This window comes from Cydia pomonella, chromosome 13 (assembly GCF_033807575.1).
Source record: "Cydia pomonella isolate Wapato2018A chromosome 13, ilCydPomo1, whole genome shotgun sequence".
Lineage (NCBI taxonomy): Eukaryota > Metazoa > Arthropoda > Insecta > Lepidoptera > Tortricidae > Cydia > Cydia pomonella.
In genome coordinates this window covers 16,930,285-16,945,033 of record NC_084715.1, presented here as the reverse complement: position 1 = coordinate 16,945,033, position 14,749 = coordinate 16,930,285, and the positions used below count along the sequence as shown (strand labels likewise).

At 37.8% G+C, this 14,749-nt stretch overlaps 2 protein-coding genes and 1 non-coding gene across 3 annotated transcripts in view; 2 read left to right on the top strand and 1 right to left on the bottom strand.

Moving 5' to 3' along the window:
* Nucleotides 1-444: 444 nt before the first annotated feature.
* Nucleotides 445-14,749, top strand: part of LOC133524426 (dynein regulatory complex subunit 2) — a gene marked incomplete at its 5' end in the record, with an annotated part of 32,406 nt that continues 18,101 nt past the window's right edge. Inside the window, 4 exons of the mRNA XM_061860427.1 lie at nucleotides 445-579; nucleotides 681-794; nucleotides 1,146-1,284; nucleotides 3,444-3,667. Of these exons, the coding sequence (XP_061716411.1) occupies nucleotides 445-579; nucleotides 681-794; nucleotides 1,146-1,284; nucleotides 3,444-3,667 (612 nt within the window). The remainder of the gene's footprint in view (nucleotides 580-680; nucleotides 795-1,145; nucleotides 1,285-3,443; nucleotides 3,668-14,749) is intronic.
* LOC133524423 (uncharacterized protein DDB_G0284459) lies at nucleotides 9,228-12,906 on the bottom strand. The gene is made up of 5 exons (XM_061860423.1): nucleotides 12,757-12,906; nucleotides 12,131-12,643; nucleotides 11,847-12,059; nucleotides 10,670-10,796; nucleotides 9,228-9,462 (listed from the first exon to the last, which is right to left on the bottom strand). The coding sequence occupies exons 1-5, from the start codon at nucleotides 12,883-12,885 to the stop codon at nucleotides 9,353-9,355; spliced, it is 1,092 nt and encodes a 363-aa protein (XP_061716407.1). The 5' UTR covers nucleotides 12,886-12,906; the 3' UTR covers nucleotides 9,228-9,352.
* Nucleotides 13,151-13,222, top strand: Trnat-agu (transfer RNA threonine (anticodon AGU)). Its single transcript has one exon. It is a non-coding gene; the product is annotated as a tRNA-Thr (tRNA).

Genomic DNA, 14,749 nt, shown 5'->3' with positions numbered 1-14,749 from the left:
TAATACAAGTACTAGTACATTGGACATATTGAATAATGAAATAAGGGCTACAAAGTTTTAACTCTGAACTAATAACTCAAACAAAACCATCGGAGTAATACATTTCGATAAACTAAGTGGGTAAGATATATAATTATGTAGATATATTATTTAGTTTAAGTTGTATAGCACGATATTGTTAGGTAACTTTGAAATGTGAATCAAGGAAAGATTCCTACTAATTGAGAACCTCCTCCTTTTTTGAAGTCAGTTAATCTCCCTGTAATAAGTTTGTCCCACCTCATATTTTCCTACCAGATATAAGAACTACGCCTTGATAATAATGGGTGCGGTTTCCTGCATAATATGATTTAATACCTACTTAATATACTTTTTCAAACTTTCTGATCAACCACAGTGGATCTAATTTGAAATTACAAGGGCACGAGTTAGAAATAAATTAAAATGCCGAAAAAAGGGAAAGTGAATAAGCTCGCGCGCATGTCCGATGAAGAGCGCGCTCGATATCTACAGCATCGCGCCGATATAGAAGAGGAGGCGCGTAGACGCAAGCGCGACCTTATCGCACTCTTCATCAAGGTAAGAAAGCATCAACTCACTAGGATGCATGTATGACGAAGAATGTAAACGAGTAGTAAGTATAATTATGGAATAATTAAAAGACTATTCTAAAATTTCAGAACAAACTCGACAAGGAGCAAGCGTACAGTCGTACGAATACCGCGAAATTGAATCAGGCATGGCGGTACATTCTACGTCGCGTAAAATGCAAGCAAATGGCTTTAGAAATACAGGTAAGCCAGCAATGTCAGCATAGCATTCTTATTCTAACCTACAATACCAGCTACTACGAGTATTTTACCAGCTGGGAGAAGATGAAACATACTTAAGTAAATTAAATAGAATGCAAAAAAAACTTGACTTACCATTTTAACCAAATATTCGTGTATCTTTATCATGTTTTTATAAATTAGTGAGATTAATTATGTTGTAATTTAATTTATTTTTCAAGTAACATAAAAAGGATAGGATAGGATAGGAGGTTATTAAGGGATTATTATAATATAAAGAATCTTTGAACCCTTTGACGCATCAGGATTCGCGTGTTTATCACAGTTCAATCATCATTTTTAAACGGATTTAAGGGCGCCATGAGCAGTTTCAACTTCATGGTGGAGCGCAAGGATCGGCTGCTGGCGTCGCTGTCGAGGGCAGTCGAAGACTCAGACGAGCAGCATCGCCGAGCTTTCCAGGCCCATACCGAAACCCTCAGCTACTTCCTAAGTAAGCCCCGAACCATCCTCTTTACATGAGCAGTTTCAACTTCATGGTGAAGCGTAAAGATTGGCTGCTGGCATCTCTGTCGAGGGCGGTCGAAGACTCGGACGAACAGCATCGCCGCGCTTTCCAGGCCCACACCGAGACCCGCAGCTACTTCCTAAGTAAGCCCCAAACCATCCTCTTTACATGAGCAGTTTCAACTTCATGGTGGAGCGCAGAGACCGGCTCCTGGCGTCGCTGTCGAGGGCGATCGAAGACTTGGACGAGCTGCATCGCCGCGCTTTCCAGGCCCACACCGAGACCCTATCAGCTACTTCCTAAGTAAGCCCTGAACCATCCTCTTTATATGAGCAACTTAAATTTCATGATGGACCGCAAGGATCGGCTGCTGGCGTCGCTGCGGGCGAAGATTCGAACCCTATAGGTACCTATACAGATAGGTTTTTCGGAAAGGTGGCGAGAATTTTATATTCGGATCGGGGTTAACGAGTCTCGCTCGCAATCCCTAATAACTTTTGTCGAAAAAACAATTATTTCGTTTTTTCCTAATGGGTAACAACCCTGAAGCTCTGGTTTCCTAGGATAGCGGTGCCGTCATATAGCGGCGCCATAAAAATAGAATAGAATATAATTATTTTTATTCGTAAACCCAAACGAGACAAATTACATAATATAACAAAAACATAGAAAGTACCTATAAAATGGCCTCATCTCAGCATATTGCTGGTGGCTACCAGGGCTGATCTTCCGATGAGACCATCAAGTGAGAAGAATCACGGAAGGTAGTAGACAAGAAAAAGAAAGGCATAAAATAACCACACAATACTACAAACACTACAAATACTACTCCATCCATATATTTTGAACAGGCGGCCGCTATGTGACGGCACCGAAAAACAGAGCTTAATGCTCAGTATGTAGTAGCCATGACACTCATTTGCCATAAAGTAGGTAATGACTGTCCTAAAACTCATTAGTGCTAAACGTTCTTATTGCCATAACTATCAATAATACTAATTTTACTAACCTTATCATCAGTTTTCATAAGTACCTAAAATCACTTACCATAATAGTTACCAGAATATTAAATTACGTTAGGCTAGGGTGACACATATGAATATTACTGAGGCCGAATGATCTGCTGTTAGGGAATAAAATATTGGGACTTAAAGTAGGTAATTCTGGCAAATATTATTAGGTTATTATAAAACATTACGAAAAAATAACCCATACGATGTAAGGACAATCTACTTAGTGCATATAAGTGTTTTGCATCAAAAATACAAAACAGGATAACATTTTCCAATAGATATTGTAAATTTATTTGAGGTAAAATGATCGGTGGTTGTTACAAAACAACATTTTCATTGGTTACATCAGCATTATTATAATATCCTTGGAGCTTTCCTTATTTTCGGTCACGTCAACCGGTTTAATAGCGATTTATATAATTCAATTTTCCTTTTATTATAATTCTTTCTTTTCTTAATTTATGCCATAGGAGCGATGATCCCTCTAAGTACATATTTACATGAAATCTAAAAAATATCTCCTGGGTAAAAAATTGAGGAGAGAATAAGAAATTTCGAGACTTTCCTCTGCTTTGCTAATAATAGCTGGGGGACCGGCGATGCTAAATGTGTAGTTACTCGAACGTCGTAGAGACCAATTGGAATCGAAAGATTAGACGATAGGAAGAAAAAATGGCATATAAAGTTTTCTTTTCCAGCGAGCCGGAAAGCGTAACAGTTTTTTTAAGCTTCGGAAGGTTAGTAGAGGGTTAAAAAAATCGATAAGTAGATTGTGCATTTGATAATTTTGGTCCAAGTTAATGCTATATTTTTTCTATGACTTATTCTGACAATACCCGATTTTCACATTGTAACCGTCAGATTAAGAAAATGCGTTCAAATAATTCTCAGATTTAGTAATAGCACAATTATAGCATTAATTTGGGCTAAAATGACCAAATCCTTGATCTACTTAACGATTTGTTGAACCCCCCCACCACCCAACGGCTCAACATAGACGTCTAAAGCTGATTAAGGTAGGCTCCACGGTATACATCTACACAGATATCACTCATATTTTAATCTAATACGCTCGAGTAACTACAAAAATGCCTTCGTGGGCTCCCGGACTATAATAAATTTTAACTTTAGACATAGGGACACAACGTCTTGACAAACTGCAGACAGAATATGAGCACCAGAAGAACAGTCTTTTGGACAGTTGGGACAAAGAGGAAGGCGACAAAATCGTCAGCCAAGAGCAGGCTGAGACCAAACTGATACTTATTACATACATCCAGGACAGGGACTTTCAGACCGATAAGAAGGAGAAAGAACTAAAAAGAGCGACTGCTAAAAATGATGCACGACTAGAGGTAAGTAAGCGAAACTTAAATATTGGTGTTGAACACGGGTGTGGAACCTACCTTAAAATGATACATCGGCCACACTGGTAACTGTCCATCGGTGGACCTTATTACAAAAGACATAAGGATCTCAGATGGACAGTTAAGAGTGTTGGTGTTTGTACTTTGCACCAAAATTATTATGATGTGATAGATATGTTGATGCCAATTTAAAGTAGACATTCATTACTATCATGTTGTAACACTTAAGAGGGAAGAATAGCTTTGCGATCCTAACCGAACGTACGTACAGGTAACCAATTTGAATCCTAGGCCACTATAGAACCTTGTCGCTTTAACTACTCTATACATGACATGCATCACTCAATAAGCACTGTCGTAGAAATCATTATGACATGGTTCTATAGTGGCCTAGGAATCAAATTGGTTGACCGTACATTTTTGATGAAATTTCCATTTCGGGAGAAAACTGTTTCCACTAACTAAATCTTAACTAATCACTTTGATTTTGATGTCGATCGCTTCAGCATATGGATATTCTAGGTTTATAGATTTCGCTTGAATAGAAATATATAGTTTTCATAAAACAAACTTATAAAATGTTATTAAAACTTAGTCAAATTAAGCCGTTTGTTTTATAAAAACTATGTATATTTTTAAAGCGAAACCTATAAACCTAGGGCAAAGTTGAAGGCACCAGACCTCAGGGCCCTCCCCCTACTAGATCATAGACTATAAAACTGCACGAGGCCATGCGCTTGGCGAGGAATAAAAGCCTATGGAGGAATCTGGTCTTTAACAGAAGGACATGATGTCACGATCCTCAGCATTGAGGGACCGACTGTAGAAGAAGAATAAACCTAGAATATACTATGTTATAGCGTTCTACTCCAAAATCAAAGTGATTTGTTAAGATTTAGGTAGTGTCAAATGTCATCAAAAATGTACGTACGTTCGGGTTGGAACGCAACGCTATTCTTCCCTCTTAAATGAATTGAATGAGCACAATTACCTATAGTGGGGACCAAAGTAGAGACATTTTACGGTAGGTACATAATGTATTAACATATTATGTTGAAATTAAAATAATTTATAGCTAAAAATAACAACAGCCGATGGGAAAACAGCGAGTTGTTATTTAGCCTAAAAATATTTCTATTAGGTATATTTCAAATGTAAACATATTCACCGCAACATAATGACGAATAAAATTGTGGTTTAAATGTATAACGGATTATAATTTTATAAAGCGTAAATGGATAAGCAGACATAAATATTATTTTATTTATTTTATTTTATTTTATTTTATTTATTCATTTTAATTAACACAGTATAACAGTTAAAACTAAAGCACTGTGAAATTACATATTGAACCTAGACAATCTAGACATGTATAATTGGAAAGAGTTGACATGAAACATCAAAATACTAATTAGAATACAGGTGACACTTATAACACAGAGGAGGGACGAATATCCATCATCTCGCTGAACCTCAGACATTCATCACGCACTGACATCCATCTACTTGCAAACACATCACATTCAGGCGCTGATGCGAGGAGTGAATTCAAGCTGCGTAAAGCTCGAACAAAAGGAGCGTTCCTGCGCGACACAGTTCGGGAACCCGGCACAGATAAAAGACAGCGATTACGAGGCCGAAACTCAAATCTAGAAGGTGTTGGGACAAACAGACGCACTACTTGTGTTGTTAACTCGACACAGTCAGAGTCACCGCGTAAGATATTACAGATTGTAGTGAGAAGTGCTGAGCTGCGTCTTACCTCTAGGGAGTTAAATCCCATCATTCCCAACAAAAACTTGGTAGGATAAAGGAATGGGTAATACCCGTACATTTTTTTGTATAGGAAGCGCAAGAACACTTTCTGTACTTTTTCCAGTTGTAAGACATATGTTGTCTCGTAGGGACACCAAACGACAGAGGCCGTCTCGAGCTTACTCCTCACTAAGGCATTGTAGAGCAGTTTTATTGTTCTTGAGTCAGTAAAATCCCTGGAATTTCGAATGACAAATCCCAACCTCTTGTAACAATTACGGGTCAATGCATTCAGGTGCTCATGGAAATTGAGACGAGAGTCTAGAATGACACCGAGATCGCGGATGGAGCTAACACGAACTATTGCGTCTGAACCCAAAATATATGTGTAGTTAAGTGGATTTCGTGCCTTGCTAAAACTTATAACCGCACATTTAGAGACATTTAAGGATAGTCTATTTTTTACGCTCCACTCGCGCAGTTGGTCAAGATCCTTTTGAAGAGATTCACAATCTGAGATTCCTTGTACTCCATAGATCAACTTCAAGTCATCGGCATAAAGAAGGCATCTAGCGAAACTCGGAACGGATGCCAGGTCATTAATCATTATACCGAAGAGCAAAGGACCCAGTACCGATCCCTGACTGACGCCAGACCTAGTCTGATAAGTGTTCGATATAAAGCAGCCATGTTGCACATATTGACTCCTATCGCGGAGATAACTAGCGAAGAAACGGAGTAGTTGCGGGGAAAACCGATATCGCACAACTTGCTCAATAGCACATCGTTATCCACGCGATCGAATGCTTTTTGGAAGTCGAAGTATAACACGTCTACTTGTATACCCTTGTCCATATGATCGGAAACCGAGTCCACCAAAGTTAGAAGATTCGACTCCACTGAACGCCGAGGCCTAAAACCGTGCTGGGAATCGCTAAGAAAGGGCTTAATTTGAGGAGCTACGAGCCTATTTACAATGCTCTCAAATACCTTGGCAATCGACGAAAGAATGGCTATAGGTCGATAGTCTTCCACGCGAGTTGAGTTACAAGTTTTAGGAATAGGTCTCACTCGTGTGACTTTCCACTGATGCGGGTAAACTCCAGTACACAATGATATGTTCAAAATGTGGCATAAAGGTTGTATAAGCCACTCACTACACCCTTTTAAAATATAGGCCGGGACATTATCAGGTCCAGGGGAGCTACGTGGTTTTAATCGTTTTATTGAGGCTTCTATGTCTTGCGGAGATATTTGGTTAACGTGAACGTAATTAGAATTACAAGACAAATCCTCGCGAACAATTTGTTCAAAGTCAAGATTTGGAACATTTGACAAAAAGACAGATGAAAAGAAATCTGCGAAGGCCTGGGCTGCCTCTGTCCCCTCAAACTCTGCCCCCTGGAAGGTAACTTGAGACTCGAACCCTCCTTTAGCTTTTAAGTTTCCAATATGCTGCCAAAACGCTTGAGGGTTGGACGCAAGCTTGACTTGCAAGTTATTAATGTAGTCATCGTATGCACTTGATATACGAAGTTTGAGACTAGCCCTAAGCCTAGAAAAGGTGGTATATATAGACTCGTCTCCTGAACGTTTCCAATCCCTATGCAATTTAGCCTTCTTCTTAAGGCCCATAATAATATCAGACGTAAACCAAACTGGATAACGCTTACTTGGCTTATTAGGTCTTGCTTTCCTAGGTATACATGCATCGAAAATATCGTATAATATGCCATAAAAGAGATCTACAGCCACATTGGCATCACGAGTCTCAAGAAGATCATGCCAGGACACCTTTGATAATAACAGGTAGAGGAGTTCATAATTGCCCTTCGAAAAATTCCAATCACGGCTTAAATCGACATTGCTGGGTGTCATGAAAACAGATTTGTGCCCTGATCCTGTAAACGGCACTTCAATTTCCAGCGGTGGATGGTACGCATCACGATGAGGGACTAGCCCCCCATCTTCCATCTCATAAACTTTTACACAGCTAGAATCACCACGCACCAGCACCACATCTAGCACTCCTCCAAATGCATTCGATACATCATTCATCTCATTCAAGTTACAAACAGTTGTAAAATAACAAAAGTAGCTTAAAATATTAACAGAAGAATAAGTCGGGTTTAGGTTTAAAAATAATATTTTTGTATTATATTATTTAGCATAACAATTTAATTTATCTACACTTAATACGGAATTACTAAAAATAACGTCCAACTCTGTTAAATTGAATAAATATATTTTATTTCTTAATAAGTAGGTAGTTATAAATCATTATTTTACCATACCTAAATAAGTAATAAGTATTTTTTTCCTGTACACAATAGCAATCGTAATGAAATAACTGTTTTTTTTTTAACTTAACCCATTCATGGCCCCGAACCGCCGAGCGTACTCAATATACACCGGGCCACCATACAAACCGTTTTTAGCCAAAAGGTATGACTCCGCCTATGGGTCTTGAGCGTGGCGCGCACGGTCTATAAATCGCCGCTTATGAAGCCGGCCAGCTGAACAACATTGTGCAACATTTTTACTAACCACTTTTTTGCCTATAAAAAAAAACTAATTATTGCAGTTTGTAGGAATGAATATTTAAAAATTTTAAAAGCCTTTAGAGTCAGGCCAAGCTAAGATGTCAGCGATTTTGATAGCCCAGCCTGTGCAAGTGTTAAGTAAACGTCATAATTTCGTAATTTCGTTCAAGAAGATCGTTCGGGTGATGTAGGTTCGGGGTTCAGTTAATAGCACAGTTGATCAGGTTAGGCGAGATCAAATGCCGAAAATCCATAACCAATGTCACAAAATACAAAAAAAAAATTTTTTCCTCGAATTTCACAAAAAGTCATATAACATTTTTTGCCTCTGTTGCCATCAGGAATTCACCGTTAAAATCTCTCGCAATGCTTCACGGGCACCTTGTATTTAAACTAAAAACATGCAAAACTATTCCAATTTTATGACAACTACGGAAAATTTTTACGCACGATTCCAATGCGCGCGTAAGGCAAAGGCGCGAAAGAAATCGACAAACAGCCAATTTAAAAAATGTAAAAAAGCTAATATTTTTGTATTTCTATTCGACGGATGGAGATCAAATCGATAAAATTTTATGTTTATTCATTAATGTAATTTACGAGATAATTTAATCTATAAATTATGTTTGGTGTGATAAAACCTCTTTGAACTAACATCTGAAACCTAATAAGTAGTCGGTTTAAAAAAAAAAAATATTACTCGACCAAATTAAGAAGGCTCCGTTTCCATGCATATTATTTGCAATCAGTTACCTTCTTAACTCAGTCGGATAATATAATGAAAAAGCCCAAGTGTTGTAGTGATATAATATACTGAAAAAGCACGCGTGTTTAATTAGGATTATGAGCCAAAAATCGGTGGAATTAAAACGTCGTTTTGAGCAAGTGTGTTGAACTATTACGATAAAAATGTTTTAAATCGACACGAGTTGCGAATTACCTATTTGCACATGTATCGTACAACGTTTTACACTACATATGGCCCTTTAAATGTTCGGCACAGTAAAGTAATATGCTACTTAATTTTCGCACTAGTGCGATAAAGTAGCACCATATGTACTGTAAAAATAATTACCTAATTATTTTAGTTACATACCTACTTTATCAATAACAGCCGATATTAAAAAATATTGTTTCATCACATTCCTTAAATTAAACGATAAAAAAATGGTTTAAGAACAAAAATAACTAGGTATAAGTAGTTACAGGGTTAGTTTGTATGAAAATTAGGTAGCTTAACACAAACAAGCTTTGCAATGATTACACTGTATATTAAATCCATAATAAAATTGACAAGGATCAAAATCACATTCATAATAATAAAAATATTAGTAAATATGACACACAAAAACTGTTAGCATTATACAGTATGTGTTCAGTACTTTATTTTGAAATCATCTTTCCAGTCGTCGCAGTTCGCTCGGCCCTTCTCCGATAAACACATCATTAAGTTCTTTGAAAATTCACACTTGTCGTCTGTGTTTTCTGAAAAAGAAATAAATAATTATTTCAAAATCTGGTAAAAAATAATTGTAGTTACACGTTGTGTTCGTGTAGTTTAAGGTTGTAAACCTTAAAGTGCAGATGTCGCTAGTGACGTCATCACAGTTGCAATGGTTAAATTCGTGGTGAAAGACAGATGGTCAGCTAGCGCAATTGGTAACGCGTTGGGCCGGCAATCCAAAAATGTGGATTCGAATAGTTCGAATCCCACGTTGGCCAGAGTAGTTGATCATCGTTCATTTTATCATTGTGATTGATATGTGTATATACAATTTATAAATTGTAGTTACAATATAATACCCTTTTTATACAGATCCGAATACAGATCCGATCTTTATTAGTTTTAGAAAATCCATTACAATAAAAATGAAACCGACCAAGAGAGCATGTCGGGCCATGTTCAGTGTAGGGATCCGTAGTCACCCGTCTCTCACAATAGACCTTGAACAGGTGCTATTAGTATCAAGTACAGTCAGCTGCAGAGAAAAGTGACTCTCTCCCCGCTGCATAAAAGTTTATATGCAAAGGCGCTAATCGAATAGTGTTCCTGACTGCACTAAACAAGCAAAAGGGAGTACCTTCAAAGCACTTTGTATTTTTACTCTGAAGGGAAGACTTTTTGTAATAACTCAAAAACGGCGAAACTAATCATATAAATCTCTATCACCACAATTTTTTACATATTTTTTGGAACCACGGTCCAGATGTTACAGGCCCCCCTGGGGGTCATATAATTTTTTTTTCAGGGCGATTATATCCGAAACCATTTAGTTTAACAAAAAAAATTGTTGAAGACCCCAATTTTTTGAAAGACCTATCCAACGACAGTCCAAACCTTAGGGTTGAGGCGCAACAAAACATTCCCACTGTACGTGTAAGAGAGGTACCCTAAAATTAATTTTATTTTTTAGATATTATTTTACAACTTTGGCGGTTGCTTATATGCATGATTGATTACCTAACCATGCGAAATTGCAGCTTCCCAACACTAACGATAACGGAGTAAAGCCTCGGACGGACAGACGGACAATCGGACATGGCGAAACTATAAGGGTTGCTGCATGACTGCGGAACCCTAAAACAAGAAATATTTAAAAAAAAACATTCATTTTATTTCTAATTTCATTTAGAACTACCTAAGTCACATAGGACTACAGTACTCAGAAATAATAATTTTAAAACTCCGTACCATTATAAAGTATCTGGAAACACTCATCTATAGATTCTTGTAGGAAATCCTTTAAATCTTCGTTCTTCACGTCCTTTGTTATCGCGTGTGTTACGAGGTATCTGTCTGGCATGCCGTTGTCACCAGTCTGAAATTAATAGTTGTTATTATTTTGCACCTTTAAAAGACAAGGGGACGACCGCATCTCCATACAAACATAGCTCCTATTTTCCTCTTTGAAAAATGTTACATATTGATTTATATTAACCAACACTATGCCCTTTCGTTTGTTTCTTATTTATTATTATTATAGCTTTATCAGAGTCAGGAGCTTTTAATTTGTTTTCCGCTTCTAGAGGCCTGTTTCACAATGACCAAGTAAAGTCCTGAATAAGCTACTTGCCACTTATCTGATGAATAAAGTCATTGTTGGCGTTTCACAATCTTCAAATAAGCTTAACTGGTAGATACATTTTGCAGGAATATTTATCCGACAGTTAAATTATTTGTTGATAGCTAGTCCAATACTTTACTTGGACATTGTGAAACAGGCCCTAACTCTTTGAATAATGAAAAAATCGAAAAACGTAAAATGAAGAGACAGTTTCGATTCACACTTATAAATTAAATTGTGTAAAAATATTTTCCATGATGTTATTATCCAGGGAGGAAAATGGGGACTACGTTTGTGTAAGTTGCGAAGAAGCGGTCGTCTACTATCGTCTTAATGAACATCGAAAGAAATCAATTTATTTAAGGGCATTTATTGTGAAAAGGTTTTAATTTTATAAAATCCCATAGTTAGAAAAACCCATAGCAGCATATTTGGTATTATGTCCTGGTATGTGGAATATGAAGCAATGTTATTTACTAAGCTGTTATATTTCCTTATAAGTACATTCAAATACATTATAGTGTTAAGGCAATGTTGGATCAACATTTGGGTAGGCAACTCGGCATCCTCGATTTTGTTTTTTGGCGAACTTTATGCTCAAATCTCGGAAGCAAGGAACCAGGCTTTATCATCGGCTCATCTTCGCGATGACGGGCAACAGATACTGGGCACGGTATTGGTTTTTGGTAAAAATATGCTTAAACACATCTGCAAACCTACTCCTTATCTTATCTTGACGAAACCCAATATCCAAAACAAAATTTGGATCTACTGACAACCAAAATCAAAAATACTTAAACTAACCATCTCTAGTTCCTCGAGAAAGCAATGCAACACGCATCCTTTCGTGTCACCATCCCTGCTGGAGTTGTTCTCGCTGGAATTCCTCTCGTCATTGCCGTCTCCGGACCGCGACGAGTTGGGGTTGTACTGGCTCCGGTACCCAGAGTTCTTGTTAGGACGCTCGCGCCGGTATCTCTGGGAATTCTGCGCGGTACGGTACGGATTAAAACGATCCTGAAAACACGAAGAATAAGTTTTACTTACACAAATTCCAACTATTATTTGTATTGTCCTTAAATACTTACGTTTCCATATTCTTGACTGTGGAAATCTTCCCTGCCGTTGATCATATCATCTCGCCTATACCTATCATCACGCCCCATCCATTCGTCTCTACCATTCCTATCGTTTTGACCATCCACCCTATCACCTCGTCCACCCATCCTATCATTCCTTCCGTCATTCTGATAGTGTCTACCGTTACTTCTTTCATCGCTATCTATTCTGTCCCTACCTCCCATGCGATCTCTACTCCCCATTCTATCGTTTCTACCCCTATCGTAACTTCCATCATCGTCTCTATCATGGTCTCTATCATGATCATGTCTGTCGACTCGACTGCCCATTCTGTCTTCTCTACTCGAATGGTCGTCTCTCATATCCCAGTGGTTTTGGTTTTTCTTCCTAGATTCTCTCCAGTCCTGGTCAGAATGCCTGCTGTCATTAGAGTTTCTTCCCTCATTTCTTCTTAAGCAGTTCATATATATCCTTTTCAGTTCATCTTCTTTGGGGCCTCCATCTGATCGGCAATTGAGGGCCTGTTTGTACAATAAGAAGTATCAATAAGCAAGTCGTTTCTGGCGATATTTATCTTGTTTTAGAAGATACGCAGCGTCACAAAATGTTTAAAATATCAGTCAGAACTACTCACAAAACAATGCATGAACAACACACAAAATATGACAAGGCAACATTTTAAAAACCGCATCTTCACGCGACTGCGCCAGCCACAATGGTGCTGGTGGTCACGCAGCATCCTATTATAACTAGCTCCACGCATCACTACTCTCTGCACAAAGGGTTACAAACAGCACCCAAATAACTTAATTGTCTAATGGATTATGTGGGATATAAAAGTACCTAGATCTACAGAATAACTTTACTATCTACAGAATTTTATAATTCATCAAAAAAAAGTCATTATATAATCAAATTCTCTGTAACTCCGGAACTCCTTAGCCGCTTAAGAAGTATAATATTTTTACGGTAGATGTCTCTAGACGACTCCATAGGGCACATATAGTGGAAATATTCGCTGTCCTCGGGTCTCGGAAGCTCAGTCGGCAGAGCGATGGACTAGTGATCCAGAGTCGTGAGTTCGAACCTTGCCCGAGACAGTGAATTTTACCACTTTTAATTTATTTCTAAACTTTATGGCATCATTTGTAGACTACTCAATAGCCCTTTCCATATATGTATACGTGTCTACGTGTATGTGTGTCTATAGTGGGACAGTCATAAATGTAAGTCTGAAACGCAAATAATCTATCTGTACGCCGGTGAGCTTTAATTTCTATAAATGTTAGTTTTGATGACAATAAACTTCGTTTTCCATTCTTAATCAACGAAGAATCTACTACCGCAATTTTATTAACAATCTGTGCACCATTTGATATCGCTGGCATGTCACACACAATGGTCGTGTCACCGAACATCTGTCACGGCTGTCACGCTGTCAGATGTCATCGTCAGAGCGGAAGCGTGCGGGCTAATCACCGGATGGTGCTCATGACCAATCGAAAATTGCAATGAATCGCCATCATATGCTTGACGTGCTGTGGCGCCATGGTGTGAGAAACATTTTGTAAATTATCGTTGGTACCTACAGATACATATTTGACTGCATATTTAATCGTACCTAGCTATTTCCACGTAGGTAATACCTTTCAACTACTTAATGCTAAGATGGCACGTCGCTATTAAGAAAATATAATAGATTCCGGGACCTAGCCAACATGACAATCGTTTGCGCCGTAGCGAACGAAAAGCTATCCGACTCTCTGTCACTCTTTATTAGTGCGATAGAGAGTAGAGACAGAGCGTTTCATTCGCCGCCGTGCAAACAATTGTCATCTTGGCTAGGCCCCCAGTATCTTACTATAAGTATTTTTTTGTTTTTTCGCTTGGACCCCGTGATAAAGGGTGTCGTGGGATATGTAGGTCTTTCAAAAAGAATAGGGGTTTTCAAATACTACGTTGTGATAAAGTAAAAATATCTCCAGAATTAATCGCTCCGAGAGAACAAGAAATGTTTCCTTCCAAGAAGATTAAAATTAAATTAACTTGAACGGTCCTCTATAGTTTAGCTACATAAACCCAAACATTGACTTTTACTTTGTCTGGCCTGGCGACTAATGCAAATACGTAGTTATGTAGTAGCTATTTTGAGAACTACGTTGTCTATCCGTTCCTAACTTTTGCCATGGAATTTACGATACAATACCATTCCACAAAATATTTTCCTTTATTTTGAACTATTTCATTTCACATATCCTTTCATTTATCCTTATCATAGGCACTATAGCGAAATTTATAATTATTCCTAAATAGGGCAGGAGGCATAAATTATATTTACCGACACATTATTTTCGACTTTCGAAGCGTATATTTTATAAATTATAAACTCGTTTAGTCACATGTATGGGGTGGACACCCCATACATTAACGACCTTAAAATATATAATTTTTAATCTTTGCTTTTCAACTCAGTAGCGGCTTACAAGATACACTCCGATTATCCAAATTTTGTTCTAATACACCTAATAGTTTTTGATTGTGATATACGTAGACGAACGGACGGACAAAATGACATCATGAAACTAACAGGGTTACGATACTTACCCTAAAAAAAAAGATCCATTGTT

What these genes read in the sequence shown, in the direction of transcription:
- LOC133524423 (XM_061860423.1), bottom strand. Translation starts at nt 12,885, where the DNA reads ATGCGTGGAGCTAGTTATAATAGGATGCTGCGTGACCACCAGCACCAT. An exon ending in TTCTCGAGGAACTAGAGATG is followed by an intron (nt 10,797 to 11,846) that starts GTTAGTTTAAGT and finishes TATTAATTTCAG; the next exon opens with ACTGGTGACAACGGCATGCC. An exon ending in TTTCCAGATACTTTATAATG is followed by an intron (nt 9,463 to 10,669) that starts GTACGGAGTTTT and finishes TTTCTTTTTCAG; the next exon opens with AAAACACAGACGACAAGTGT.